At 42.3% G+C, this 27,333-nt stretch overlaps 1 protein-coding gene across 2 annotated transcripts in view; it reads left to right on the forward strand.

The window, feature by feature from the left end:
* Positions 1-27,333, forward strand: part of tyk2 (tyrosine kinase 2) — a 144,899-nt gene that overhangs the window by 86,673 nt on the left and 30,893 nt on the right. For both annotated transcript variants that reach the window (XM_072248369.1, XM_072248368.1), the window contains 8 exons: positions 3,730-3,887; positions 5,692-5,815; positions 10,987-11,191; positions 11,984-12,102; positions 17,089-17,268; positions 20,489-20,576; positions 21,491-21,618; positions 24,440-24,575. In XM_072248369.1, the coding sequence (XP_072104470.1) occupies positions 3,730-3,887; positions 5,692-5,815; positions 10,987-11,191; positions 11,984-12,102; positions 17,089-17,268; positions 20,489-20,576; positions 21,491-21,618; positions 24,440-24,575 (1,138 nt within the window). The remainder of the gene's footprint in view (positions 1-3,729; positions 3,888-5,691; positions 5,816-10,986; positions 11,192-11,983; positions 12,103-17,088; positions 17,269-20,488; positions 20,577-21,490; positions 21,619-24,439; positions 24,576-27,333) is intronic.

The following is a 27,333-nucleotide window of genomic DNA, read 5'->3' on the forward strand; positions in this document are numbered from 1 at the left end:
ATAGAGGGCAATGTGCTAGGGAAATTCTAGGCTGTCCCTAGAATAGGTTACATGGTTGCCGAAGAGCCTGTAACATGCTGTAAATTTCTATGTTCTATGGAAACCCTGATCAATGTTGTCTATTTTTCTCTTTAGGTTCGAAAGAATTAAATTTATTCCAAGGTAAAAGTTGGTTTGAAATTATCTGAATCTGAATGTAGACCCAGAATGAGAGTTTTGCCTCCACATAAAGTGTGCCAGTTGCTTTACCATCACTCTTTCTAAAGTTGGAGCAGTTGTACTGTGATTGAATATGTTACAGGCCAATACTTGCAGAGCAACTTAAAGGAATGCAAGAGGGAGAGTCAGCTCTTAAGATATACAGAATATAAACTCGCTGACTTTGAACTCATTCCTTTTAACTCTTTTATCCACTGAGCTCTCAGAATCGTTTGAGATTCCCTCTTGCTGTTCCCTGTAGCGCTGGTCAGCTGAACTGTCAGTCACCTTTGTGGACTTTTCATTAAATATCTACCCAACTTCCACTTTCTCTGTATCTTGTTTTAATGGTTTGAAATGTTATTTCTTTCTCTCTTCACAGATGCTGCTTGCCTTGCTGAGAGCTTCTGGCATTTTCTTTTTTCATTTCAGATTTCCAGCACCAGCAGCTTTCTTATTTTCTTGTGGAGTAAAATCTTACCTGTGTCGGAGTTTGTCTTGAGAGGGAAGAGAATGAAGAAGTGGAGTGATAGTTGGTTCCCTTCTATTCTTGGCTTCTTTTATTACTTTTGACTTCTGCCTTTACCTACCTTTTGCCTTAAAATTTTTAAGTACCTTACCTCAGCCTTTCTCCAGAACTCTGCTAATACAGCTTAGTTCTTTAAATGTGTCCCAAAGGGCATGGCAGGCACCTTTCTGGTGGACAGTGAGATCTACCAGAGCATGGGGAAGTAGTTTTATCCTGTGGTACACCTTGTCTTACCAGCTACTGTTAGTGTCCACTGTCCAGTCGGTGTGCAAATGGCAGCTGTCACCAGACAGCTTGAGTTCCTTTGCTCAGGTGTAAACCTCAGGTGTCTTGGCTTCTGTAGACACAGGAAAAGAGGTGACTGTGGAGCAGCCCCACCCTGAAAAAGAGCAGACAGGTAGAGAGAGGTGGGTTGTGGGCTGGGAGGTGTGGAGGGAAAGTTGAAGAGAGAATAGAAGCCCAGAGGAGAAGAGAGAGGGTGAGTGGTGCAAGTGCAGAAAGAAAGGAAGGAATTAGCAAAGGAGATAACTTGGGGTGAACTGTGGTTAGTGGAACTGGAAGTTGTGAGGGACATAGTTTGGGAAAAGGATGCGGGGCTGAGGAGGAGGTTGTGGGCAAAGCTATGTGCATCTGTCTGTGCAGAGCTTGGCGAGTTGATAGGACCATTCTACATACTGGTGTAGATCCTGTTTTTAATTGGGTTGTGCTGTGTCCTGTTCAGTTATTTGTCCAGGTCAAGATGATCTGTGTAACATTACTGGTATGTGTATAACAGTTAATATCAATTTTGGGTTGGGTATTGTGTGGAAAATAATTAGGTCAGGTTTGGGTGTGGCTTTAAACTTCTACCAGAGCAAAGCAAAGAAACTGAGGGAGTGCAGTGTGTGTCATCAGAGTGCATCTGCGTGCAGGATGTGTTCAACATTGCCGAAGGGTTTTCTCGATCTATTTGTTTTTGTACAATTTTATTTTCGTCATGTTGTGTTTGCCAATCCTCTTCCTGATGATAAAACATGTAATTCCAGCAGACATTCTCAAGAAATGAATACAAAATGCAACCATTTCTAAACTGTAGAAAGCAGCTGAAGTTTCTAATAATTGATCACATTATCAGTCTAATTACTGATAATTAAAATGTTGAACGGTTTAGAGATGTCGATAAATATATTCAAGTACCAGGATCAGGACTGGGAATCACTGTCACGGTCAAACATGACAAATGCATTGGGTCTTTAAGGTGGTGAACTATTGTTCTTTTTAAAACCCTGAGATAGAGTCTCAGCCTGAAAAGTCAACTATTTATTCACCCTCGTAGGTGCTTAGGTGCTGCCTGGTTTGCTGAGTTTTTTAGCATTTCGTGTGTCTCTCCCTCTCCCTCTCCCTCCCCCTCCCCCCCTCCCCCTCTCCCCCCTCCCTCTCTCCCTCTCCCTCCCCTCTCTCTCTCCCTCCCCTCTCCCCCACTCCCCCACTCTCTCACTCTCAAGATTTCCAGCATCTGTAGAATCTCTGGTGTTTATGAGGCACCACTGTCTAAGACCAGGCCTTGGATTTCGTATTTCTTTGTGGCTGTGTCAAACATTAGTAACTTTTACTTGTGAAATGTTTTGCAATATTGGATGGTTTTGAACGTGTTATTTAAAAATAATTATATATCAATGCAGCATGTTGTGATGTGGCATTTCCAACATTTAAATGTGACTGATGCACTTCATGTTCCCACTAATTATGCACTTAAAGAGATACGTTGGGTGTAATGAAAATAATCTTTAAATTCTTTGTATTCTTATTCAGCTCAGGGTATTTGCAAACAAAGGAGACACTGCACGTGTTAAACCACAAGAAAGCACTTTTCGGAAATATCACAAATGCAATATAGAGAGAAAAGCAAATGTCTACAGTAAGAGCATTTGCAGGAATCAATAAAAAAACTTAGTATCCACTAAACAAGCTGATCTCTGCAATGTCATAGGGGAGCCACAGATCTGACAATCTTCCAAGCAGCCTGTTTTCCTCTCTTCCCCTTCCCCCTCTCTCCCTCCTTCCTTGTTCCTACCTTCTTAGCGCTAGCACCGGCCCTGATGAGCTTAAGACAAAAAACTCTTCCATCTGAACCAAAAAAGTGCCCCTTTTTATACCCTTCAAAACCTCTTACACTAGTATTTTTCCTTCCCTTGGTAGTATTAGCTGCTCCACCCTGTTTCCAGCACAGACAAACATCTTTTTCACTATTTTCCACTATTATGGCTGCAGACTTTCATGACTTTCTCAAAACAATCCCACTCTAAGCTAACACCATTTTGTCTTACAGACTTCCATTTTATTTTAGCACATAACAAAGAGAAATAATGTATGAGATCATGAAAAGGCAACGTAACTTCACTGGACATGTGATTAGGAAAGAGGAGTTAGAATGCACAGTAATTATGGGAAAAATTGAAGGGAAGAAAGCAAAAGGAAGTCTAAGACAAATGATGATGGAGACAGCAGCCGAAGAACTGGAAATGAATACCAATGAATTGATCCACTTGACCTGAAACAGGAGTATGTGGGCCATGGCAGTCAAAGCTCAAACTGGGCATGGCACCTGATGATGATGATGATCAAGGATAAATCACATTTAACTTTTTCCTTACATTGGGTTACAATGTCAGAGGTATCTTTAACAAAATGTAGATTTAACTCTTACCAGTGCGGATGTGTTCCCAGGCACACCTTGTTAAAGCAGGGTACTGGAAATCTGTACAAATTGACTCACTGCTTGGGTTCCTGAGTCCCAACTTCCAAAAGTTATCAACCATACAAAGATAAACATTGCTTTCAGCAAATTTGTTAAATATTACAGAGTACTACAGAAATTTGGAGAATTTCTATAAACTGGCATTGAGCAACGTTAATTTGTTCTTTTGATCTGCAGTTTGAAAACCTGGACTGAGGCCTTTGCTCTGTGGACTCTGCTACACATTAATTAGCAAAACTAATTCCTTCCCTCTTGGTATTTGCAGGATCTGGTACTGACCTCGCATAAAATTGCACTTTCCTTTGCGTCACTGATTGATGGTTACTCTCGCCTGACAACTGATTCACACCACTACCTGTGTCATGAGGTGGCTGCTCCACGGGTTGTCCTGAGCATCACCAGTGGTATCCATGGACCAATGCAGTAGGTGTCAGTGTAACAGATTACTTTATATTTTGTGACTGACTATATAACATTTTGCAGGTATGAGTGGTTTGCTAGAATTTTTCTCCTTTAGGGCATCCTATGACAATCGCTGCTTTATGCTGTTCTTGTTGACATTCTCAGGAAATGTATGCAATTGATGGATATAGACAAAGCCTTGTTCTGTGTTCTTTCACCTGTGAACATATGTGGTGAGGCCTTACACAGGTGTGGCAGTTTTCACATCGGGAATAACAGTCTATTATTTGTAGTGTTTGCTCTGTAATCCAGAAACCTGAAACAGGAGCCAGGAACACAAGTTTGAATCCCTCTGTAGCATGTGGAGAATTTATAATCTGGAAAAAGAACCTGTCCTAATGTTCATGAAAAGATTAGATTTTTTGCAGAAGCCCACCTTCTTTGTGTCTGTCCTTGGGAGAGGGAAATTTGTTATTTTTAATTCTGCCTGAACTACATGTTGCTCGAGATGCATAACAGTTGTCCCAGAAATGCCCCATGAAATTGCTGAGCAAATTCCTTACCACAAGGGCAGTAGGGGATGGGCTGTAAATGCTGACCATCCCAGCAACAATCCATGTTTTGTTAATGAGTTAAAACAGTGGTCCCCAACCTCCAGGCCACGGACCGATACATTGTGGCGAGGAAAGCAGCAGTGCAGCGGTAGCCGGAACGCACCCAGCACATCTTTAAGAAAAAAGCCGAAATAAACAAGCTAATTAATTAGGTGCCGCCCGGCACGTAAATGTCGGCCCAGATCAGAGGCAACGCAATCAACAATCGCCTCTGATCTGGGCTGCCGTTTACATGCCGGGCGGCACCTAATTAATTAGCCTGTTTATTTTGACTTTTTTCTTAAAGATGTGCTGGGTGCATCCCGGCTGCTGCTGCACCGCTGCATTCTTCACGGTAATGTATCGGTCTGTGGCCTGGAGGTTGGGGACCACTGAGTTAAAAACAAGATTGTATTAAGTCAGTTTGACCCCGGATTGGGGAACCGCTTTGTTCAAGCAGCTTCAATTTGTCGGCAGCAAAAAGCAAGATCTCCTGGTGGATACCCATTTCATTTTGACTTCCCATTCCCATTCTGACGTGTCTATCAATGGCCTCTCCTACCAGGTTGGAGGAGCAACATCTCATGTTCCACCTGGGTAGTGTCAAATCTGATGGCATGAATATTAGTTTCTCTAACTTCCATCAATTTCTCACCCTCCCTCCTCTCTTTTTCCATCTTCCATTCTGGTTACCCTCTCATCCCTTCTCTTCACTTGCCCATCACCCTGCTTTGAGTTCTCCTTCTCCTTCCCTTTCTTCTATGGCCCACTGTCTTCTCCATTTAGATTCCATCTTCGGCTCTCTATCCCTTTCATCTATCCCTCCTAGCTTCTTACTTCATCCCTCTATCCCTAGCCAACTACCTTTCTCCTCATCTGGTTTCACAAATCACCTGCCTTCTTGTACTCCTCTCTGTTTTCCTGCCTTATAGCTTCTGTCACATTTTTTTTTCCTGATGAAGGGTCTTGGGCCAAAATGTTGACTGTTTATTACCCTCCGTTGATGCTGCCTGACTTGCTGAGTTCCTCCAACATTTTTGTGTGTGTGTGTGTAAATAAATTTGAGTGGATTCCAACCTCCCATTAACCAACACCAGGAGACCCTTCATCCGCAGGGGGAGCCAGGTTTCAGCCGTCGGACCTCTTGTAGTTCTTTTTATGTCGTGTCTGAGAAGTAAGGATCAAAAGTGGTGAGAGGGTAGACCTTCACTCTTTTCCTTGCCACCCCATAGACCACATTACGTCAACAACAAGCTCCGAAGAGAGGAGAACAAGGAGGGGCTTTATGTTCTGCGATGGAGCGCTTTAGACTTCAACAAAATCATCATGACAGTTGTGAGTAAAGAGACACCTGAGGTAAGCATCTTGTTTGTCCCTCTGGTGCACCAGTTGAAGTTCATTGGGTGGGTGGGTGCGGCAGTGTGATCTTGTGCAGTGTTACGGTTAAGGAGCTTTATCCCTGTGCTGTTTGCAGGTATACATACACACACATTGAATGTGTTAATGGCAGAAAAGCTGAGGAGGACAAGGCCTGTGTGGGATTGGGGATGTTTTCCGGCCTCTTTTCAGGCCAGCTGGGAAAAGCTTTGGTCTGAGGGCATCTCTAGCAAGGCTAGCATTTCTTATGAGCAAATGGTGGTGTTCCTGAGAGCAAAGTAGCCCAGGGATTATCTTCATACAACTTGAACATGAGTTAGTGAAAGATGGACATCTTTGAACTGTGACAGGCCAGAGATGGGGGTCCAATGGGCCCAGCACACATAAGAAATTGGAGCTGGAGTAGGAGGAAGTTCCTCCCTATCTGATTCATTGAGCTTGCTCCACCGTGCATTGAGGTAATGGCTGAGCTGGCTGTGGATGACTTCCACCTACCTGCCTTTCCCCCATAATTGTATCTGTATAATTCTTCCCCAAAAAGTGGATCCGTATCTTAAATATATTTAATGAGGTGGCCTCTGCTGCTTCCCTGGGCAGACCAGTACCTTGTACAGTTGTAGCATAAACTTCCTGGTCAAAAATTCAATTCCTCTCTCAATGAAGGCTAGCATCCTATTTGCACCCTCAAACCAGCCTCCCATGGTTCGTACACAAGCACACCCACATTCCTCTGTACAACAGCGTGCTGCAATCTTTCACCATTTAAATAATAATCTAATCTTTCAAATTGCAAAGTAGATGACTTTGCATTTACTGAACATGCTGCCAATACGCTTAACCTATCGATACCTGTCTGCAGAGTCTCCTCATCCTTCTGCACAGTTTGTACAACATGTATAACCAGAAAATAGGAAGTAAACATGCCTTCGTTATTATTCATTTAGCTCTCTGTACCTTTTTCAGAATCAGGTTTAATATCACTGGCATGTGTCGTGAAATTTGTTAACTTTGTGGCAGCTGTGCAATGCAATACATAATATAATGAAAAAATACTGTGAATTACAGTAAATAGTTCAATAGTTCCCATTAATATCAGAGAATGTCTACAATATACAACCTGAAATTCTTGCTCTGCAGACATCCTTTAAACAAAAGAAAACCCCCAAAGGACGTACAACAGAAAAAAAACATAACAGCCCCAAAGCCCTTCTCTGGTTGAATAGACACGGGCAACTCTTGAATGCATAATCACATTATTCATGGGTAGAGCTGCAGAGGTTTAGCTGCAAAATGTAGGTCCACCCAAATTACTTGATCTTATCTGCATTTAGGAATATATAGTATATGTAAATTATTATAAATACAGTTCCTGAGTTCAAGGGTAGTAAGAGATGGGCAGTAAAATTTCATGATTTCGTGTTTGTGAATCACATGCTCCTTTTTTCACAGTACGGCCCCCAAAAAAAGAAAACTATAAAGCATTAAAAACTTAAAAACTGAAATGTCAGCATTTCAAAAGTATTCATCCCCCTTTGTTCAGTACTTAGTCGAACCACCTCTCGCAGTTATTACAGCCAGTAGTCCTTTTGAATAAATCTCTTTTGGCTTTGCACAACATAATGGAGCAAGATTTGGCCATGTGTGCCAGGTTAGTTGGGGAGCGGCGGTGGACAGCATTCTTGAGGTCTTGCCAGATACTCAATCAGGTTAAAGTCAAAACTCTGGTGGGGTCATCAATTTTCTTCATTTGAAGCTACTCATGGTTGCTCTGACAGTGTGCTTTGGGCCATTGCTCTGCTGGAAAAATTAACTTCCTCCCCAGCTTAAGCTTTCTGGCAGAGGCTAGCAGGTTTTTATCCAGGATCTCTCTGTATTTAACAGCGCTCATCTTCCCATCAATCCAGACCAGATTTCCAGTCCCTTCTGCTGAAAAGCATCCCCATATTATGATGCTGCCTCCACTATACTTTACAGTAGGGATGGTGTTAGCTGTGGCAGATGCGGAGTACTTGATTTATGCCCCTTAGTGTTGAGGCCAAAAAGTTCCACTTTAGTCTCTTCTGACCACGAGATCTTCTTCGTCTTTATGGTATCTTCTAAGTGACGCTTTGCAAAGTTTTTACGGGCAAGGATATGATTTTTTTTTTTTACCCAGGGCTGCTGCTTTACTGTTTTTGTGCAAGGCCTTAGAGATTGTGGAGCATGAACTTCATCTCCACTTACAGCCACTGACATCTGCAGCTCACGCAAAGTGACTTCTGGCGTTACAGTAGTCTCTCTTACAAGTGCTATTCTTCTCTGGTAACTAAGTTTAAAGGGGCGGCCTGACCTAGGCAGTGTGGCTGTGGTTTTTATTTTTTCTTTTTCATAATGGACTGCACTGAGCTCCAAGGTATACTCAGTACCTTCGAGATGGTCAATTTTTAGTAAATCGTTTATAGGTTTTGGAATTTTTCAAGTCAAGTCAAGTCACTTTTTATTGTCATTTCGACCATAACTGCTGGTACAGTACACAGTAAAAACGAGACAATGTTTTTCAGGACCATGGTGTTACATGAAACAATACAAAAACTACACTGAACTATGTAAAACAACACAAAAACTACACTAGACTACAGACCTACCCGGGACTGCATAAAGTACACAGAACAGCGCAGGCATTACAATAAATAATAAACAAGACAATAGGCACAGCGGAAGGCAGTGGGTTGGTAGTCCGATGGCTTGAGGGAAAAACTGTTACATAAATAAACAGCTGTACTCCTGCGGAGTATTTTGTTGGAGTCGGATGTAGTCCAGTTTAATGTCCATTGGAGAGCAGAATGGACGGGAAAGCTGGCCGGCTAGGGCTTGTGTTTTTCTTTTGATTTGACATGCATTATATTTTAAGTTTAGAAAATAAGGCAATAAAATGTGAAAATAGTTGTGGGGACTGAATACTATTTCAAGGCACTGTATGTCAGTGATAATAAACCGGATTTTGATTCTAATGCAGGCCATCCCAGCAATTTTAATATTTTGTTAATTAATTAAACATAAACTTGTGTTACTTAATACATTTTTTGACCCCCGAAAGGATACACTCATCTCAGTGCTTTCTGCTATGGGTGGCCAGATGGAAACCATGGGCAGGATTTTAACCTTCCATTAGGCAGGAGTGGTATCTTCTAATTCAGCGAACATGAGAAAATATGTGTGTCAGCCAGTGATCAGGCCAGGAGATTTCTTATCTGCCTGGAGAGTCAAGAATGAAGTAGTTTAATTTTCTACCAAGTTAGCTATGGCAAGCAACACATTAATTAGTAATAGTAGAAGGTTGGACCAGCTAAGAATAAGTATTGACCTTGTTCCTAAAGGTCTATGTCAGCTGTCATCTATTAAGTGCAGTTTGTTTTTAACCAAATAATGGAAGAATTGCATTGAAAGATTTGCCTCTAATGTATTAAAATAGTTAATAAATGTCACATGGTGTTTTCTTTTTCTCCTATCCTCATAAGGGATTAATTGTTTTTTTCCTCTATATTTGGCCTTTTTTTAAGTATTTCTCTCGGGGAGAGGCCGTGGAAATGGGAAGCCCCATTACATGCCTTCTATGTAATCTTGCACATGAAATTGCATCTTAAAGGAAGTGTTGGGCAGGCATCAACATGAATCATCCTTGTGATGGTGCCTTTGCTTGTATTGTTGATGATTCATTGTAACACCTGGTCTCTTACTTAATTTCTTCAATTTCTCGTTTGTACAGTTTGTCATGGTCTTGCTGCATGTTTTTTTTAAAAAGTAGATCGGAATGTTCCATATAGAGAGATGGTTCCCTTGGAAACTTAGAATGTGGAGAACTATGATTGAGTGCAAATAGTGAGGTAGTTTTTGCCACCCCCTCTTTTTTATATCATAAATTATCTAAGTCTTCATATTTCTCCAGTGTATCCTATCTCGAGGGGCCCAGTCCATACTGTGCTAGTCAATCAATAAACAAAGAAACAAGCCCATAAGTAGATCAATAGAAAGAAGAGCATCATCCTCGACCTCGAGGGGTAGCCACAATGGCTATAGCTGAATCTGCTCACATAATGCGTCTGTAAGGAGTAGAGTAGAGGGCTGAGGATATATCCTGTGAAGACCCAGTATTTAGAATACTCTTGACTCTGCTGCTGCTGCTGCCTATGTATCTTTAATGATGCAGTCTGTTTGTCAAGATTCAGTTACAGAGGGAGGGGATGACTCCTTGGGTCTGGAGCCTGGTGATGAGCTTGCTTGGAATTGTAGTATTAAAGGCAGAGCTGTAGCCAATACACAAGAGTCTGAAGTAGGCATCTGTACTGCCCAGATGCTCCAGCAATGAGTGGAGGAACCAGTGAGATGGCATCTGCTGTAGACCCACTTCAGCAGTGGGCACATTACAAGCGGACGTAATGTAGGGATCATCTGTACATGTTGAACTCTGGTATCTTGAAAATAGATGCAAGGCGTGCACTGGTTGTTCTGTGAGAAACTGACCAGGTACTCAGTTTGCCAGGAAACGCGTAATAAGAGTTCGACAGAAATCAGAAACAACTTGGTCTGTTTCAGCACGGTAATTTTTTTTGGTGGTCTTGGATGCTGAATTATTCCTCAAGTGCAGTCGCTGTTGATGAGTAGGAACTGCAACTGCAGCTAGTTTTGCTCAGCATTGATGTGGTGGCTAACTGGTTGTTTTGCTTCTTGGCTGTGTGGGTCGGAGAACCATCAGCAATGATGCCACTTGATTTTTAATGTCCGCATGTGCAGAAAGCAACTTTGCATCTCAACTGCAAGTCTGCCTTGATAGCATTACATCCCCAGCATTGCAGTGTACTCTTTTGATTCCTTTTTAGTGCAAATTATATTACCGGGCTCAAGCTCCAACTTGTGACTGTGCTCAAAGGAGCTCGCTCTTCATGATGTTTATCTCTTTAAAATATTTAGCCTCATGAACAGATCATTTTCTAGTATGTAACCACATTCCTCCGACTTGCAGGTGGTCTTCAACTGTGCAGAGAATGGTTTGAGTGAAGGGAACAAGTCTAGAGATGTGTAATTACAGTTTCCTTTATAAAAGCAAAAGGATTTGTTTTTCTAGTCTGATTCCCTGTTTCATTATTGGTGATAATCCTTTGTTTCTCTTTCAGTATGAATTATTTCGCAGTTCTGGAGGAATTCAAGGCATTAAGCAATTTCAGATTTTGAGGAAGGCACCAGATGCATTTGTGCTCCAGGGTTGGGAGCGATCATTTCCTAGTGTTAAAGAGCTTCTTGAGAACCTGAAAGGCTGTGTGCTGAAATCGGGGAATGAGAACTACGTCGTCAATAAGTGTTGCCCACCTCTCCCTCATGGTAGATAATTTGAAGATGTCTTGTTTGCTCAGTTCCCTTAATGGTCTCACTCCCTGCTGTTTTCAACCCTTATTTTCTGTACTCCTCTGCCTACCAACCTTCCATACCTCTTTGCAATTTGTTGTGGTATCCAATTCATTGTTTTCTTACATGATACTCTGAGACTCCACTATATACTGTCCTAGATCTGTTAACCTGGACTTGGTATCAATTTGACCACACTTTTAATCTTGTGTGACTCATCAACTTGTGTCTATTGAGGGTACTCCAATGCTCTTTCGTATGAAATTCAGAATAATTTGTGAACAGCCTGTAGCCAAATAAAGATGTGTGGGGGTGGGGGTGAGGGGGTGGTAGTTGTTTGAAACTGCCAAAAAACAGACTGGAAGTCAATAAACTGTAGGCACAGAAAATTGGAAATAATAGTGGAGACATTCAACAGATTATTTGGAGAAAGAGAACCATTTAAAGTTTTAAGTCAAACTGGGGAAAGAAAGAGAAGTTAGTCACAGAGTGTGGAAAAAGGGTAAATAGAACAAAGGAAATACCTCAGCTGGGTGAGGTGAAGGTTGCCCTGTTGATGAGCTGCGGACCCAGCCACATAGTTTATAGGTTAATGAGGGAAGAACACAAAGGAACATGTAAAAGCTGTGAAATACTGTGTCAGAGCTACAGTTCCAGGCATGGATATTAGAGAGAAAAACTGAGCAAATCATAAGATGCAATATTTTCTATTAAATGTTTTATTTTTTGTGTATTTGTTGACCAGCTCTGCTCTGTTTTGACTTTCAGAATTCTCCAACTTGCTGATCATAAGAAACAGCAAAGATGCTGATATTCGACCACTCACGGCCCAGCTAAATTTGAGCCAGCTTAGCTTTCACCAGATACGGAAGGAGGAAATAGTTCAGGTGCGTGCATTCATCCTACAAGAGAAAGTAATGTGTGATTAATCCCCTATTTGTTTACATTTAGAATCGAAACAAGGTACTGAGAAGGGCAGAAATGGTGGAGGTCCTGAGGCAGTTTCCTCAGGCTGGAAAATCTAGAGTTTTGGTGATTCCTGGCAGGATAAGTGGTTTACCATTCAGGACTCATTCAGTAGTTCATCCTGTAGGAAGTACTCTTCGGAATTCGTTATCTGAGGGGTCCATTCTTCCTTCTCCTGATGATCTTGGCTTTTCCTCTGCCAGGAATTGGTTTGGTTAAGAGTTACACCACTAGGTTAAGAACAGTTGCTACCCCTCAATCACCAGGCCCTTGCATAAAAGGGGATGACTACACTTACTAACCCCATCATTAGATGTTCCCACAACTAATGATCTCACTTTAAGAACCCTTTATCTCATTATCTCATGTTCTTGTTATTTATTGCTATTTATTTATATTTGCATTTGCACAATTTGTTGTCCCCTGCACTCTGTCTGATCTTTCATTAATCCTGCTTTAGTTACTACTCTATAGATTTGCTCAGTATGCCCACAGGAAAATGAATCTCAGGGTCATATATGGTGACGTGTACATACTTCGATGATAACATTTACTTTGAACTTTTCAAAGGTGATATGGTCTATTCTTCCTTCTTTTGATGATCTTGGCCTTTCCTTGGCTAGGAATTGGTCTGGTGAAAAGTTGCTTTGTGCAGGTTCCTACTGTTCTCTCCTCCCTCTTAATATTTAATAAATCAGAACTTTGTTGGACAAATGAGTGTCCTAAAGATGTGTTGAGCATCAAGTCTGTCAAGGAACAGCTGGATGTACTCAACACTCACTAAAGGGAAATAAAAGCAAGATACTATGGATGAGATCAGCCATTCAGCACACTACATTCTAACCAAACACACTGTCCATTACTCTTTGCTGACCTGCTCTCTGCTACAACATCTTGTTCTTCACTCAAAAGATTTTTCATACGTCTTGGCACTCAGTTTCTGAGATCCCTTTGAATACAGGCTTTTGTTCCCTCCAGTTTTCTAGATTTGAATTAATGGTATTGTGATGGGTGCATTTGAATCGTACATCTCTGTATATGGAGCTGAGACATTGACTTTTTATTCCTCATCATAGATGCTGCCTGACCTGCAGAGTTCCTCCAGCATTTTCTCTGTGTTACCTAAGAAGAAGTAGCTACTGATTTGCTATATCAAAGGAAAATGAAAAGCAGAATGCTAAGTATGGCATTTCAGTCAGAGACAAATTGCAGTGCAGGTAGACAAAATGCAAGGTAGATTGTGAGAGTTCTTTTTTATCAAGACTTTATTGAGTCTTTAAACAGCAGAATCATAGCTGTTTTCAAGCCTGGTCTATGAGTTGTCAAGTTCTATACAGGGGTAGAATCGAGAATCACTGGGGCAGGAGGGATTTTCTACTGTGTTGGCTGCTCTCCTGAGGCAGTGAGAAGTGTAGAATAGAAGAGGAGGCTGGATTTGTGATAGACTGGGTCTGCACATACAACTCTGCAATTTGCTTGTGATTGTGATTAACTCAAATGCTCTACCAGAGGTCCAATTGGCCTCCAGTACTAAATGTTCCTATGATTAGCTGTTCCTAACTTTGGATCCTTCTATTATGCATTTTTTCCATATCCCTGTACAATATATTCTTAATTTTCAAGACATCTTTAGATCGTTTCTAAGTCTTTCCCAATAGCTCCAATCTATAACTATCTGTGTAAATATTTTTATCATCACAAGTGCTGCACAGTTCTCTTTCTAAAACTGTCATCAGAACTTTGTGTGTTGCATGACCATGGTCCAGTGCACGTTTCCCATAACATCACTAGTTTGAAACTCTGCATCACTTGAAATGAAACTCAGTGCTTTAGAGGTTCAGTTTTTTGCGAAATAGCTTTTAGTGACTCATTGATCCATATTCGATCCACTGCTACCAACCTTATAGTTCCCACACCCCGCACTTCCTGTTTCTACCTGCTACCCATGATCCACAAACCTGCCTGATCAGTTAGACCCATTGTCTCAGCTTGCTCCTGCCCCACTGAACTCATTTCTGCATACCTCAACACTGTTTTTTCCCCCCTTGTTCAATCCCTTCCCACCTATGTTCGTGACACTTCTCACGCTCTGAGTTTTTACAATGATTTTAAGTTCCCTGGCCCCCACCGCTTTATTTTCACCATGGATGTCCAGTCCCTATATAGCTCCATCCCCCACTGAGGTGGTCTCAAAGCTGTCCGCTTCTTTTTGGATTCCAGACTTAACCAGTTCCCCTCTACCACCACTTTTCTCCATCTAGTGGAATTAGTCCTTACTCTTAATAATTTCTCCTTTGACTCCTCCCACTTCCTCCAAACTAAAGGTGCAGCCATGGGCACCCGTATGGGCCTCAGCTGTGCCTGCCTTTTTGTTGGCTTTGTGGAACAATCCGTGTTCCAAGCCTATACTGGTATCTGTCAACACATATCAAAGTTGCTGGTGAATGCAGCAGGCCAGGCAGCATCTCTAGGAAGAGGTACAGTCAACATTTCAGGCTGAGACCCTTTGTCAGGACTGGTATCTGTCCCCCACTTTTCCTTTGCTACATCGACGACTGCATTGGCGATGCTTCCTGCACGCATGCAAAGCTCGTTGACTTCATTAACTTTGCCTCCAACTTCCTCCCTCCCCTTCCTTGATCTTTCTGTCTCTATCTCTGGAGACAGCTTATCTACTGATGTCTACTATAAGCCTACGGACTCTCACAGCTACCTGGACTATTCTTCTTCCCACCCTGCCTCTTGCAAAAATGCCACCCCCTTCTCACAATTTCTCCGTCTCCACCGCATCTGCTCTCAGGATGAGGCTTTTCATTCCAGGACGAAGGAGATGTCCTCCTTTTTTAAAGAAAGGGGCTTCCCTTCCTCCACCATCAACTCTGCTCTCAAACGCATCTCTCCCATTTCACGCACATCTGCTCTCACCCCATCTTCCCGCCACCGCACTAGGAATAGGGTTCCCCTTGTCCTCACCTACCACCCCACCAGCTTCCGGATCCAACATATAATTCTCCATAACTTCTGCCACCTCCAGCGGGACCCCACCACTAAGCACATCTTTCCCTCCCCCCCCCTCTTTCTGCTTTCCACAGGGATCGCTCCCTACACGACTTCCCTTGTCCATTTGTTCCCCCCCGCATCCCTTCCCACCGATCTCCCTCCTGGCACCTATCCTTGTAAGCAGAACAAGTGCTGCACATGCCCTTACACTTCCTCCCTCACCACCATTCAAGGCCCCAGACAGTCCTTCCAGGTGAGGCGATACTTCACCTGTGAGTCGACGGGTGATATACTGCGTCCGGTGCTCCCAATGCGGCCTTCTATATATTGGCGAGACCCGACGCAGGCTGGGAGACCGTTTCGCAGAACACCTACGCTCTGTCTGCCAGAGAAAGCAGGATCTCCCAGTGGCCACACATTTTAATTCCACGTACCATTCCCATTCTGACATGTCTATCCACGGCCTCCTCTACTGTAAAGATGAAGCCACCCTCAGGTTGGAGGAACAACACCTTATATTCCGTCTGGGTAGCCTCCAACCTGATGGCATGAACGTTGACTTCTCTAACTTCCGTTAATGCCCCACCTCCCCTTGGTACCCCACCCCTTATTTATTTATTATTATTTTTTTTCTCTTTTCCCTTTTTTTTCTCTCTTTTTTCTCCCTCTGTCCCTCTGAATATACCTCTTGCCCGTCCTCTGGGCCCCCCCCCTTCTTTCTCCCTAGGCCTCCTGTCCCATGATCCTCTCATATCCCTTTTGCCTATCACCTGTCCAGCTCTTGGCTCCATCCCTCCCCCTCCTGTCTTCTATCATTTCAGATCTCCCCTCCCCCTCCCACTTTCAAATCTCTTACTATCTCTTCCTTCAGTTAGTCCTGATGAAGGGTCTCGGCCCAAAACGTCGACTGTACCTCTTCCTATAGATGCTGCCTGGCCTGCTGTGTTCACCAGCATTTTTTATGTGTGTTCATTGATCCATATCCCTGTTATTTCACATCTCCTGCACTTGCAGTATTTTGATTTTATATGAAACACTGGGGTTTATTTTTGAAGGAGAGGGTTGAAAAGCAGATGATGTTTTAAAGTTATTCTGACCTTTGATAACGCTATAATTTAAAGCTGGAAGGCTGGAAGATAACGGGAAAAATGTACTTGGGAAGTATTAAAATCAGAAATGGAAGAAGTTAATGTTAACTGGAAGATAATGAGTGCAACACACACAAAATGCTTTAGGAACTCAGCAGGCCAGACAGCATCTTTGGAAAAAAAGTACAGTTGTCGTTTTGGGCCGAGATGGTCTTGGTCTGAAATGTCAACTGTACTCCTTCTATAGATGCCCCCTGGTCTGCTGATTAACCCCCAGGGAATTTTTTTATATGAATCGCTTGGAATTCAGGATAAAATATCAAACTTTCATGTGCAGTGTGATCAGGTGAGTAGACCAACACACCAGAATAAAGGGCTTTATGGAGCAAAGAGAATTTAAAATTACTATGAAAATTCTCCCCCACCATCCAGACCAAGCTCTCTTCTCACTGCTGTCATCAGGAAAGAGGTACAGGAGCCTTAGGTCCCACATCACCAGGTTCAGGAGCAGTTAACCAACCATCAGGCTCATGAATCAGTGTAGTTAACTTCACTCACTCCAACTCTGAACGGATCTACAGCCTATGAAATCATGTTTGAAATCTCATTATTTATTTACACACTTTTACAAGGTTTTGTCTTCTTTTGTACATTATTTTTGTCAGTCTTGGTGTGTAGTCTTTCATTGAATCTGTTGTATTTCTTTATTTTGTTGTGAATGAATGTAAGAAAATGAATCTCAAGCTGTTAACGTTTGGTGACATCTACGTGTTTTGATAATTTAACTTTGAACAATAAGTGTTTAATTTTGGCTTTCAGGAGCACCACTTGGGACGAGGCACCAGAATGAATATCTACGCTGGTAGGTTTTGTATCCGATGTGAAGAGGAGGAAGATGAGGAAGATATGAATTCTTCCAGTGGAGTGAGGCACAGTGAAGCAAGGGATATCCGTGTGGTGCTGAAAGTGCTTGACCCCAGTCACAGGGACATTGCACTGGTGAGAAAAGTGGGAAGGAGTAGGTGACACTTAAGCTGAATCAGTAATCTGCTAAACAATGTTGCATGTAATTCAAAGGAGAAAGCTTGTTTTTATATCTAGTGACTGAAGACTTGAATGTCTCAAATGGCTACATATTTTGAAGTATAATCGCTGTTGTACTATTAATTTGTGGAAGTCATTTTATGGATATTAACATCTAACAATGTAAGATGATCACCTGGGGTTCCAATCTAGATACCCTGCTTGGGCCCAGTAATAATTGTATTCTCTCTCCCCAGTTAATATTATTTCTCAGTCCCTTTCCACAGCTCCTGTCCCTGTATTGCATTTTGTCATAATCAGTCCATACTTCAAAATCTCAGACTCAACCCCTTTGTCTTTTTGAATCGAGTCCAACCTTCCTTTGAAATCCAGTCTTTGATGGCATTCTCACTTCCCTCGTCAAGTCCATTTACCTCGGTGAAGAACTTGAATTGTTTGAGGTTGTTTCTAGCCCCAGCACAGCACTGCAATAATACAATAAACATCAGAATTGAATTTGATTACAGGACAAATAATGGTGAAAACAGTCTTCTCTTTGTTACATGCTTTTTATGAAAACCTTCTATGCATTGACTTCTCCAACACTCCTTGTATTGCTGAACCTGTTAGTCATGTTCTTGAACCTAGTACAATATTCATGTTCCTCCTTACTTCTGTTCTCTGTCAAATGATCTGAAAAATACTGTTTTAATTAAATGTTAAACAATAAGGCACTGATTTTCCTGTTACAAAACAATTGAATTCTTTCTCTTTTTCTCTATTTATATTGATTTTCTCTCTCACTTTCTTTTTCTGTTTCCTATTTGAATTTAGTATTAATATTTTGATTTTTATAGTTGTTTTATTACATTAATTGCTGCATTTAACACCAAAATATTAATTTTCCTCCATGTTAATTATGCATATTAACTGCATTTGATTGGCAATGCTAATTTGCATTCATTGAATCATAGCTGGAGAATCATTGTGATGATTTATTTTGTTATAGTTCAGAGTTTCCAAGGATCAATCTTTGACTCCCATCTCACTTGGAGGCAACCCCTCTGGTTTTCATTTCAAGAGTCATCAGTTTCCACTTGTGTTAATGATTTTTCAATGGTTCAGTGATCCAATTTAATTTTTATTTTTAATTCAACTTATTTCAATTTACTTAATTCAATTTATTTTATTTTAATTTTTTTTCTTTAATTGGGTTCCTTCAGGTTTCTTGATTTGTGGCTACCTGTGAGCAAGCAAATCTCAATGTTGTATAATATATACATTTTTTGTATCTTAATATCAGAGAATGTATACAGTATACAGCCTGAAACAGAAGAGAAACACCAAAGAATGAATGACAGAAAAACGTTAGAACTCCAAAGCCCCTCCCCCTACCACACACAAACATCAACTTTCCCCCCAACTTACTCCAGTAAAAGATCAACCCGCCACCCACCCACCATGTAAGCAATAGCAAAACTCCCAAGAGACCTTGATCTAGTGTCCAATAAAAACTGCAGTCCGTCCCAACTCTTCGACATCTGAAACAAGCTGACCCTCTCACTAGTGAGGGAGAGAGAGATGTCATTCCTGCAACAAGAGGGACCAGCAGCTCACTGTTCTGATATAACTCTGCTGCATCACTTGTCCAAGTTCCCCAACTCAGAGAGGGGGAGAGAGAGAGAGAGTGAGGGAGAGATCGCTCAAGTGCAGAGGGTTTCTTTCAACAGCAGCATACACTGCCTTTGCTCTACATTAAACAGCTCTTTGGACTATTCCACTGTTTAATTTTCTCATTCTGCTTAATCAATCAACATCCTTTGTTTACTGAGTCAGGATATGCAACATCTAAATTGTTTGTCAGTGTGGCTGCCACACAACCCTAGCAACTGTAAGTTCCCTGGATGTGGGCTGTTGGAAAATCAGAAGTGAGAGAAGAGCATGTAAGAAAGATGAAGTTATTATTAAATATGTGGGGGAATGTGATTAGCTGTGAGAGATGTCATAGACTTGATGGGTCTCATGGCTTCCATCTGTGACATGAGAAATAAAAGAACAAAACTGAGAAAGACTGAAGTCATTGTCTTTGAGTCCCATCATACTCTTATTCCCTTGGCCAATATTTTTGTAATTGTGTTATCCTGAGCCAAATTGTTTGTAACCTTGGTGTTACTGTATGTTCTCAACCACACACCTGCTCCATCACCATCACCAAAGCTACCTGTTTCTATCTCCTGTAATAGTGCCTTGTTTCTCCCCCGCTCCTTTCAACTGCAACTCATCCATTTCTTAATATTCTCTAGGTTTCGTTCCAATGTTCTTCCTAACCAGTCTCCTATCTACTTTCCAAACTTTAGTTGCCCATATTTTAAACTCACTCCCAGTATCAATGTACTTGTGAGAGAGTCTTGTATAAACAACACCATAGGACAGCATTCTACTGGAAAATGTTCAAACAACTGAATGAAGGTTGGGAGCCAGAACCATCCATCTCCCTCAGAAATTAATAGTGCTGCTGCTGTAATCCCTCTGTCTCCTGGTCACCCAAAGATAAGCAGCATTGAAGCAGTCACTTCAGAGCCAAGAATGTGAAAGTAAAGTTGATAGCCCAAGAGCAATTGGGATGATTGTCTTCCTGTTGGTTTTTAAGAGTACTGAGTAATTAGGATGGTATGTGGATATCTTCTCAGAAAAGGAATTGAAATACTTACATCCAAAATTCCATGGATGAGATTGAACCTCTATTTTTATAATACAAAATAAACTACCCCAGGAAGCTTTAATAAGCAACCTTGCCACAGATATGTACAAGGTAAATAAGTCATTACTGTGCCATCAGCATATTTAACAAATAAAACTGTGGGACCAGAAGACTGGAAAGAATTTGCATTCTAAAAGGCAAACATTAGTTTTCAGGTGTGGAAAAAAAAATTAATCTGATTTTTAATTTGAGTCAGATCCATGGCTCGATGATTAAATAGGCTGTAGGCTGGAAGAGATAAAAGTTTTATAACTGAAAAAAACCATTCGATATTGGAGGAAGAAAGTTTGGATGTTATGAAGCTGAATGGCCACTTTATACACTTTATGGGGCTTTGATCGTGTGCACTGGTTTTTGTTCCAACAACCTTGGCCTTTTGACACAAGGTTTTTGGGATGCATTGATTGACTTAGTTTTTATTTGTTCTTTTTGCAGGCATTCTTCGAGCTTGCTAGTCTGATGAGTCAAATTTCTCACGCTCACTTGGCCTTTGTTCACGGAGTCTGTGTGCGAGGCTCAGAAAGTAATTTGCATCTTTTTCTTATTCTGTGTATTTCTTTGTTTGGATTTGTTTATGAAGTAGAACAGTATCCTAATTAATTATGATGATAGAATTCCTGTCGTCTTTGCACACCCACCTTTTCGTTATTTCCACATTCTTTGCTTCATTAAACCTCTCCCAAATACTCGGAACAGATTTCAAACCCAGTAGAAAACAGAAGCCTCTCCTAAAAGATGGATAGGTATCGAGGGGATGTCAGGGGTAAGTTTTTTGCAGAGTGTTGGGTGCGTGGAATGCACTGCCGGCAGCGCTGGTGGAAGTGGATACGATAGGGTCTTTTAAGAGCCACTTAGATAGGTACATGGAGCTTAGAAAAATAGAGGGCTATATGCTTGGGAAATTCTAGGCAGTTTTTAGAGTAGGTTACATTATCGGCACAACATTGTGGGCTGAAGGGCCTGTAATGGGCTGTAGATTTCTATGTTCTATGTACTTGTGTGTGCCTTTTATTTGTCACGTAAAGGTTAAACCCAAATCTCTCCCATTGTGCATCCCGAACTGTCCGGGTGATGTATGGGTGCTGATCTCTGAAACAAAAACAAGAAGCACTTAACAGGTCAGGCAACATCTGTGGAAAGCAAAACAGAGTTAATGCTGCAGGATGAAGACTCCTCTTCCACACTGTTAACAGAAACATTCTTCTTGACCTGACTTACTGTTTGTCCCAATGAATTACCTGGACTTCAAATGATTTTCTACCTGGTTGAACACAGGGTCAAGGTAAATACAAAGACCACAGAGGTCATTGGTACTGTTGAGCGTCACCTCAAGCAGTGCCTTTCTAATCGCACACTCTTGCTTCGTCCCTCCGTCTCACTCTCCCAGTCTGCCTCAATGTCTTGGTGTGGGATGATAACCATTGTCCTCTGTTGCAGATATAATTGTGGAAGAATATGTGGAATTCGGACCACTGGATGTCATTTTGCGAAAAGAGAAAGGGAAAATGAGCCCAGGATGGAGTCTGACTGTCATTCAGCAGCTTGCCAGTGCACTGAGTTATCTGGTATGCATCAGTATTTAATTAACTCCCCGGAGAAGTTCTTTCAGTAGATTTGAATGTATCTTGTTTTGTGGCATGGCACGTCGATCTACAGCACTAGTGATGGCCAATTGGGTTTCAATCCTCTTGCTGTTCGTAAGGAGTTTGTACGCTCTCCTTGTGACCACATGGGTTTTATTTAGGCTGGAGTTTCCTCCCACATTTGAATGATGTACAGTTAGGGTTAATAAGTTGTTGACATGCTATGTTGGCAATGGGAGATGTGACAGCACTGCCGGGTTGCTCCCACCACAGTTATGTTAGTCATTCATTCACTTCCAAGGTACAAGGTACATTTATTGTCAGAGTATGTATGCAGTATTCAACTGAGGTCCGTCTTCTCCAGATAGCCACGAAACAAAGAAAGCCATGGAAGCCATTCAAAGGAAGGCATACCCCCACTAACCACACGTGAAAACAAAAACAAATTGCACAAACGGCAACTGGAACATCAAACCCCTCCACCAGGTGCAAAAAAACATCATGCAAAGAGTATCACTCCCCCATGCGCAAGAAAACAAATCTTGCAAATAGCAACAAGAACATCAAAGCTCTGCTCAGAAAAACAAACAAATCGCGCCAACAGCAACGAAAACAACAAACCCGAAACCACCCGTGCAAAAAAAACCAAATAAATCACGCAAACAGCAAAAACAACAAACCCCAAATCCCCATGCAAAAAAAAACAAACAAATCACACAAGCAGCAACAAGAACATCAAAACTCAACCCCCCTACCCCCTCCGAGTGCAAAAACAAAGAAATAGCACAAATGGCAACAAGAAAGGATGAGCAATACACAGAATATAAAAATATAAAACTGAAAGATTTTCTAAGTAAACTACAGTACAATCCATAAATCTATAAACCACAGATCCAGAATCTCAGTACCATCCTCCAATGTACTTGCGACAAATAAAGCTAATCTTTGTTTGCACTTTCTTTAACTAATCATTGCAACTTAATTTTTTTTAAAAATGGTGGAAGTTTGAATAATTCTGTCCTTATTGATGAAAACAACCTTTGGCGCCTATCTCTGGTCACTAAAATTTTCTTTCAACTGCCACAGTCTCAAAATAGTGAAAGGAAGGAAAATGCAGAATTTTGATCCAGTGATTATGTAAGAATAGTGATATTTACACAAAGTGCTGATTTTAAAAATCAGCAGCAAACAGTAGAACTGCACAGAGCTTCATTGACAATGTTACAATAACTCATTACTGCTTCTCCGAGTGTTCAGTGAAACATTCATGTTTCTGGGTGGTGTGTTAAATTCCCATGTAAATATATCCTGTAGATTGCTTGGTTGCTTCCCTCCAATACCTCAATGCAGAAGTGCAAAAGATACTGCAGAACATAACAAACATCGAACAGTACAACACAGGAACAGGCCTTTTGCCCCACAATGTCTATGTTAGCCATCAATTTAAACTAATCCCACTTGGTCCATATCCGTCCATCCCTAACCTGTTCATGTACCTGCCTGTTAAATATTTCTATCATATCTGTTTCCACCACCTCCTCTGGCAGCACATTTGAGGCACCTACCACTTCCCATGTATTTAAAGGAAAAGCCTCAGAAATATCCAATAAAGTTTTCCTCTCTCACTTTAAATCCCTGCCCTCTAGTGTTTTACATCTCCACTCTGGGATAAAGACTCTGGCGGTCTGCCTGTCTGGATTTGCTGTATTTTTATCAGTTCATAATCAACCTCCAGGGACCTGGAGAAAATGATCCAAGTTTGTCCAACTTCTCCTTATAACTAATACTGTCTAATCCAGGAGATATCTGGTAAACTTTTTCTGCACCTTCTCCAAAGTTTCCAAATCCTTCCTGTAATGCCACAACCAGAACTGCACACAGTACTGCAAATGTGGCTTAGCCTTAGTTTCATACAGCTATAAGTCTTTTACGGTATGTAGAAGACTTCCTGACTTTTACACTCAATTCCCTAAATGATAAAGGCAAGTTTAGAGTATGTCATCTACTTGTATTATCTCTTCAGGGAAATTATGACTTGTACCCCAATACCCTCTGTCCATCAGTGTTCTTCAGGGTCCTACCGTTTGCTGTATACTGTCCTCTGGCATTTGACCTCCCAAAGTGTGACACCTTGCACTAGTCCAGAATAAACTCATCTGCCAGTTCTCTGCACGTTTTCATCTAGTCTAAATCCTGCTGTATCTTTGACAACCTTCTTCACTATCCATAATTCTGCCATTTTTTTGTGCCATTTGCAAACTTGATAATCAGTCCACCTGCATTGTTACCCAAATCATTTACATATCACAAACAAGAAAAGTCCCAGCTCTGATCCCTGCAGAATACCATGGGTCACAGGCCTCCAGCCAGCAAAACAACTCTTCACCCTTACCCTGTCTTTCATGATCAAGCCATGATCTAGGAAGTCTCCATGGATTCCATGGGGCTTAATTTTCTGGATCAGTCCTGGTAAACGGAATTAATATTTTTGATTCTGTGGCATTTAGCTTCCGGGATTAGTCTCCATTCCCAGGTTTGAGATGGAAAAAGATTTCAAATGAAACTGCTTTTGAGTAGACAATGGGAGAGTGCAAGGTCAGGCTTCAGGATCAGATTGTGCTGCTGCCTCTATCAGTATTCAGTTTCCTGTGTTTGTGCATGAAGTGACACATCAGCATCAAGGCCAGGATGGCAGAAAGTTTTTTTTCTATTTTCTCATAAAATGCTGTTGTTGTTCTGAGGCAGTAGTCTGCGTGCCAAACTCCTAACCAGTGATATTTCTTATGTCTTTTAAAACCTTCAGGAGGACAAAAACATGGTGCACGGTAATATTTGCTGCAAGAATGTCCTTGTTGCAAGGAAAGGGCTGGAGGAGGGCAGTAGCCCCTTTATCAAAGTCAGCGATCCAGGCATCAGCATCACGGTGCTTTCTCGAGGAGGTCAGTCCATGGTCTACACTTAGCATGGTGGTCATTGATCTCTCATCAATTTAATATCAGAGAATGTATACAGTATTCAACCTGAGGTACCCGCGAAACAAGAAACCCTAAAGAGTGAATGATAGAAACATCAGAACCCCAAAGCCACCCCTCCCTCCTTCTATCGCACAAGCAACAGCAGGAGCATATATCCTCCCACTCCCCCCACTTGCGCCAGCAGACGCACCCACACACGCTCCTCCATGCAAGCAATAGCGAAAGCCCCCAAAGAGACCTTGATCTAGAGTCCATCAAAACTACAGTCCATAACCCAGCACTTCGCTATCTCAGACAGGCTCTTCCTCACCAGCAAGGGGGAGAGAGATTTCTTCTGCAACAATGAGACTGGAGTCTAGCGGCTCGCTGTTCTGATGTCACATGTTTATCTGCAATTAGAAATGGAAAATACCCACATCCCATGAATGAGAAAATGTCTGGCGTACTTCTTTGTATTATACTCTGAGATTTCCCAGCTGAAGTGTTGGCTTTGGCCCATAACTGATGTATGGTATTCCTGATCACCACTGGCCTTGAAACAGGGGATTGCAGTCAGGTGAATATGAACAAATGCCACCTGTAACTTACTGTGAATGTTATGGCTTGCGGTGACTATGCCTTCTCCCTACTTACTATAACCTAGACCTTTCCACCCACCTCCACTACTGCTGAGTCCCGTACAGGAAACATAATAACTTGGCACAGAGAAGCTTGCTATTTCCTTTCAGCCTCATGTTTGAACAATGTCCTTTTAAAATCTCCCATCCACTGCTACCAACCTTATAGTTCCCACACCTCGCACTTCCCGTTTCTACCTCCTACCCAAGATCCACAAACCTGCCTGTCCTGGCTGAGCTATTGTCTCAGCTTGCTCCTGCCCCACCGAACTCGTTTCTGCATACCTCGACACGGTTTTATCCCCCCTTGTTCAATCCCTTCCTACCTATGTTCGTGACACTTCTCACGCTCTTAAACTTTTCGATGATTTTAAGTTCCCTGGCCCCCACCGCTTTATTTTCACCATGGATGTCCAGTCCCTATATACTTCCATCCCCCATCAGGAAAGTCTCAAAGCTCTACGCTTCTTTTTGGATTCCAGACCTAATCAGTTCTCCGCTACCACCACTCTGCTCCGTCTAGCGGAATTAGTCCTTACTCTTAATAATTTCTCCTTTGGCTCCTCCCACTTCCTCCAAACTAAAGGTGTAGCTATTGGGCACCCGTATGGGTCCTAGCTATGCCTGCCTTTTTGTTGGGTTTGTGGAACAATCTATGTTCCGTGCCTATTCTGGTATCTGTCCCCCACTTTTCCTTCGCTACATCGATGACTGCATTGGCACTGCTTCCTGCACGCATGCAGATCTCGTTGACTTTATTAACTTTGCCTCCAACTTTCACCCTGCCCTCAAGTTTACCTGGTCCATTTCCGGCACCTCCCTCCCCTTTCTAGATCTTTCTGTCTCTGTCTCTGGAGACAGCTTATCCACTGTTGTCTACTATAAGCCTACTGACTCTCACAGCTATCTGGACTATTCCTCTTCTCACCCAGTCTCTTGCAAAGACGCCATTCCCTTCTCGCAATTCCTCCATCTCTGCCGCATCTGCTCTCAGGATGAGGCTTTTCATTCTAGGACAAGGGAGATGTCCTTTTTTTAAAGAAAGGGGCTTCCCTTCCTCCACTATCAACTCTGCTCTTAAACGCATCTCCCCCATTTCACGTACATCTGCTCTCACTCCATCCTCCCACCACCACACTAGCAATAGGGTTCCTCTGGTCCTCACCTACCACCCCACCAGCCTCCGGGTCCAACATATTATTCTCCGTAACTTCTGCCACCTCCAACGGGATCCCACCACTAAGCGCATCTTTCCCTCCCCCCCCTCTGCTTTCCGCAGGGATCGCTCCCTACGCGACTCCGTTGTCCATTCATGCCCCCCATCCCTCCCCACTGATCTCCCTCCTGGCACTTATCCGTGTAAACGGAACAAGTGCTACACATGCCCTTACACTTCCTCCTTACCACCATTCAGGGCCCCAAACAGTCCTTCCAGGTGAGGCAACACTTCACCTGTGAGTCGGCTGGGGTGATGTACTGCGTCCGCTGCTCCCGATGTGGCCTTTTATATATTAGCGAGACCTGACGCAGACTGGGAGACCGCTTTGCTGAACACCTACGCTCTGTCCGCCAGAGAAAGGATCTCCCAATGGCCACACATTTTAATTCCACATCCCATTCCCATTCTGACATGTCTATCCACGGCCTCCTCTACTGTAAAGATGAAGCCACACTCAGGTTGGAAGAACAACACCTTATATTCTGTCTGGGTAGCCTCCAACCTGATGGCATGAACATTGACTTCTCTAACTTCCGCTAATGCCCCACTTCCCCCTCGTACCCCATCCGTTATTTATTTTTATACACACATTCTTTCTCTCACTCTCCTTTTTCTCCCTCTGTCCCTCTGAATATACCTCTTGCCCATCCTCTGGGTCCCCCCCCCCCTTTGTCTTCCCGGACCTCCTGTCCCATGATCCTCTCGTATCTCTTTTGCCTATCACCTGTCCAGCTCTTGGCTCCATCCCTCCCCCTCCTGTCTTCTCCTATCATTTTGGATCTCCCCCTCCCCCTCCCACTTTCAAATCTCTTACTCACTCTTCCTTCAGTTAGTCCTGACAAAGGGTCTCGGCCCGAAATGTCGACTGTACCTCTTCCTAGAGATG

Source organism: Mobula birostris, chromosome 32, assembly GCF_030028105.1.
Source record: "Mobula birostris isolate sMobBir1 chromosome 32, sMobBir1.hap1, whole genome shotgun sequence".
Classification (NCBI taxonomy): Eukaryota; Metazoa; Chordata; class Chondrichthyes; order Myliobatiformes; family Myliobatidae; genus Mobula; species Mobula birostris.